Source organism: Procambarus clarkii, chromosome 74 (genome assembly GCF_040958095.1).
Source record: "Procambarus clarkii isolate CNS0578487 chromosome 74, FALCON_Pclarkii_2.0, whole genome shotgun sequence".
Taxonomy (NCBI): domain Eukaryota; kingdom Metazoa; phylum Arthropoda; class Malacostraca; order Decapoda; family Cambaridae; genus Procambarus; species Procambarus clarkii.
Genome location: NC_091223.1, coordinates 142,616 through 146,022, shown reverse-complemented (window position 1 = coordinate 146,022; position 3,407 = coordinate 142,616). Strand labels below are relative to the sequence as shown.

The following is a 3,407-nucleotide window of genomic DNA, read 5'->3' as shown; positions in this document are numbered from 1 at the left end:
AAACTATTCACTAGGACTGAATATAATTACCAACACCAGGAATATAGCTTAACTCTCTATTTCTTAGGATACAAATAGAACCACAAAACATTTTAGGATGGCTCCCCTAGGGAGGAGCCGGGCACGTACGTCACAGAACGTAAAAAAAAAACACTAAACGAGTGCTCCTGAGAGAATTGTGATACGAGTTTGGCACGATAGACATCTTGCTGAATCCTTAGGGAATTGCAACAGCAACACCTCTACTACAATAGGAGCACTTGAGTATCCAACTGCTCTATATTCCAGTATTATTGGTGCACTAGGTAATATAGATTAAGTAGCCGTTTATGAGAGAGCTTAAAGCTCACACCAAATAAGTTTACTCAACACTACACACACCAATATTCATGTCACACCTGTATTTACATGTTAATGGAGCCAATATTAGTGTAATCCATTACTTTACAGGTAAGCAGTGAAGGAAAGTTACTGAAGCAGGTAGCTAGCTGGCCCCCCAACATAATTGTTGAATTACTACTCTATTGTAAGTGGAGTGTATGACGGCATCAAGCCGGCCCTCGGCCCAATCTAGAAGAAGACCGCTCCTCTGAAATCTGCCACAGGCGAGGTGATTCAGGACCAGACACTGCAGTTGAAGCGCTGGGTCGAGCACTACTCTGAACTATACGCCAGGGAGAATGTGGTCACCGAAGACGCCCTGAGCGCCATTGAGTGTCTGCCTGTGTTAATGGAGCTCGACAGCGAACCGACCCTCGAAGAACTCAGCGAGACCCTAGACTCCCTTGCTTCTGGTAAAGATCCTGGAAAAGACGGCATTCCTGCTGAGACCTTGAAGTGCTGTAGAGGTAGCCTGCACATGGAGCTGCATGAAATTCTCTGCCTCTGCTGGGAAGGAGAGGTGCCACAGGACATGAGGGACGCCAACATCGTCACGCTGTATAAAAATGAAGGTGACGGGCAACTGCAACAAGTACCTTGGAATCTCCCTCCTCAGTATTGATGGCCTAACATCAGACGCCTTTGACATCCTAAGTGGAGTAAAGCAGGGCTGCGTACTGGCTCCAACCCTATTCGGGATTTTCTTCACAGTTATGCTGCAGCACGCCTTCGGATCTGCCACGGAAGGCATCTACCTCCAGAGCAGGTCAAATGGAAAGGTCTTTAACCTCGCCAGGCTAAGAGCCAAGACGAAGGTTCGGCTGAGTGTCCTGCGCGACTTCCTTTTTGCCAACGACACAGCAGTCACTGCCCACTCAGCCGAAGACCTCCAACGGCTCATAACCCGCTTCAGCGAGGCCTCTTAGGCTTTCGGACTCACCATCAGCCTGAAGAAAACACAATTCATGGGTCAAGGAGTGGACTCCCCACCTGACATCGGCATCTCCGATTCCAAACTGGAAGTCGTTCACGACTTTTTTGCCAACCACTTTGGGCTGGACAGTAGAGCAACAGTCTTGCTTCGTTAAGATCGGCGTTCAATCCCCGACCGTCTAAGTGGTTGAGACCATTCATACCCCCCGACCCATCCCAAATCCTTGTCCAGGTCCCTTCCAAGTGCTATATAGTCATAATGGCTTGGCGCTTTCCCCTGATAGTACAATTCAATTCACGACTTCTTGTACCTGGGCTCCACAATCTCTGAATCCCTCTCTCTTGATACGGAGCTAAACAAACGCATCGGTAAGGCATCTACTACCATGTTCAGACTGACAAAGAGAGTGTGGGACCAGCAATAGGCTGACTTAGTATACTAAGATTCAGCTTTACAGAGGCTGTGTCCTGAGCACTCTCCTTTATTGCATTGAGTCTTGGACGCTCCACGCACGTCAGGAAATATAGTTGAATGCCTACCACATGCGCTGCCTTCGACACATCTTGGACATCACCTGGCAGGACAAGGTGACAAACAACAACGTCCTGGGGAGAGCTAGAATCACCAGCATGTACGCAATGCTGAAACAGAGACGAATACGCTGGCTCGGGCACGTGGGGCGAACAGACGATGGCAGGATCCCCAAGGATCTCCTGTATGGAGAGCTGACGCAGGGAAAGCGTCCAACAGGCAAACCCCAGTTGGGCAAGAGGGACCTGAAAGCCATGGACGTCGATTTTGCTAGTTGGGAAACACTCGTCGCAGACCGTTCAGCCTGGAGGCAGTCTGTTCAAAGAGGTCTCTCCAAGTTCGAGGAGTGACTTGCCAAGAAATCGGAGGCAAAGAGACAGAGAAGGATAGCCGGTAGCCAGGAAGACAGACCAGAATCGGACTTCGTTTGTGCTCATTGTGGGATGGACTGCCATTTTCGGGTTGGCCTCATCAGTCACACCAGACGCTGCACCAGGATTGGAAACCAGAGCCTAACTCCATAGTTTCCCGAGACTGAAGGATGCCTACTACTACTACTGTACACAAAGACACCAGCTTGCCAGGCCGCCATTACGTGGCACTCTGAGGCACAGGGCAACACCCTAATCTGATGCTGAACAACATTACAGCCGATTAAGGCCACACGTACAGTATCAGCTAAGGCCTATACATGATCTTTGGCATTACTCCCCAGTAGTGTTTATAATAAAAATAATTTCTGTAGATTAGACCACCATATGTGGTAAGATTTATAATTTATATATTAACAATAAGGTAAACAAGTACTGCTTGTACCATTTTCACTACAAGGTGGTGCAAGTTGCATTTGTTCCTCCCATTGTGTGTGATAAGTTCTGGCAGGCTGCATCAGATTATACAGTCCACTAACTAAGAACAATAATTCAATATGAAAGTTTAACTAAAAATTATCAAATAATAATATAATATTCAAGTAACAAAATATAAAATAAAGCAAAATTTGAATATTCATAGAATATAAACAATTAAAGCCTCCTAGGATTTTCCCACATGAATTACCATACAAGGGGTTAATAGCTGGAGCCTCATTTTATTTAGTATTTAATTCGTTTAGAATGAAGTTTCCTACTGTGGATCCTTAATAGAGGAAAAATATCCAAGAGGTGATGCAATGTTACAATGACAACAACACAGTTCTCACTTTCAGTGCAATTCTCAGAATCTCAGGGTCGTGATGTTTCCTGTTTCCTTGGGCTGAGCACTCCATCCCCCGCCCCACCTCCACATATACAGTCCCCATCCGCTCTCTGTCCTCAGTCAAAATTTTATCTTAAATACAACAGTGAATCATTCGGTGTCCTTAGATTCGGAAGCAGTGATCTCTGAGGATTAGCAGGGCCGCAATACAACTGACATCACTGTGAACTCGTGCGCCTTTAACCCGACCTGACCCAGCTGTTGACCTAGCTCTTGTTAGTGCCTGGTAGAGGTGTGAGTGTTCATTGTTTGCCTCTAGACTGAGAGCCGCCGTACCTAAAGATTCCAACATTCAGTGTACTAG

At 46.6% G+C, this 3,407-nt stretch overlaps 1 protein-coding gene across 1 annotated transcript; it reads left to right on the top strand.

Moving 5' to 3' along the window:
- The first annotated feature begins 1,857 nt into the window (after nucleotides 1-1,857).
- Nucleotides 1,858-2,196, top strand: LOC138356757 (uncharacterized). The gene has a single exon (XM_069313080.1). It carries the CDS (start codon nucleotides 1,858-1,860, stop codon nucleotides 2,194-2,196), a length of 339 nt encoding a protein of 112 aa, XP_069169181.1.
- Nucleotides 2,197-3,407: the final 1,211 nt, after the last annotated feature.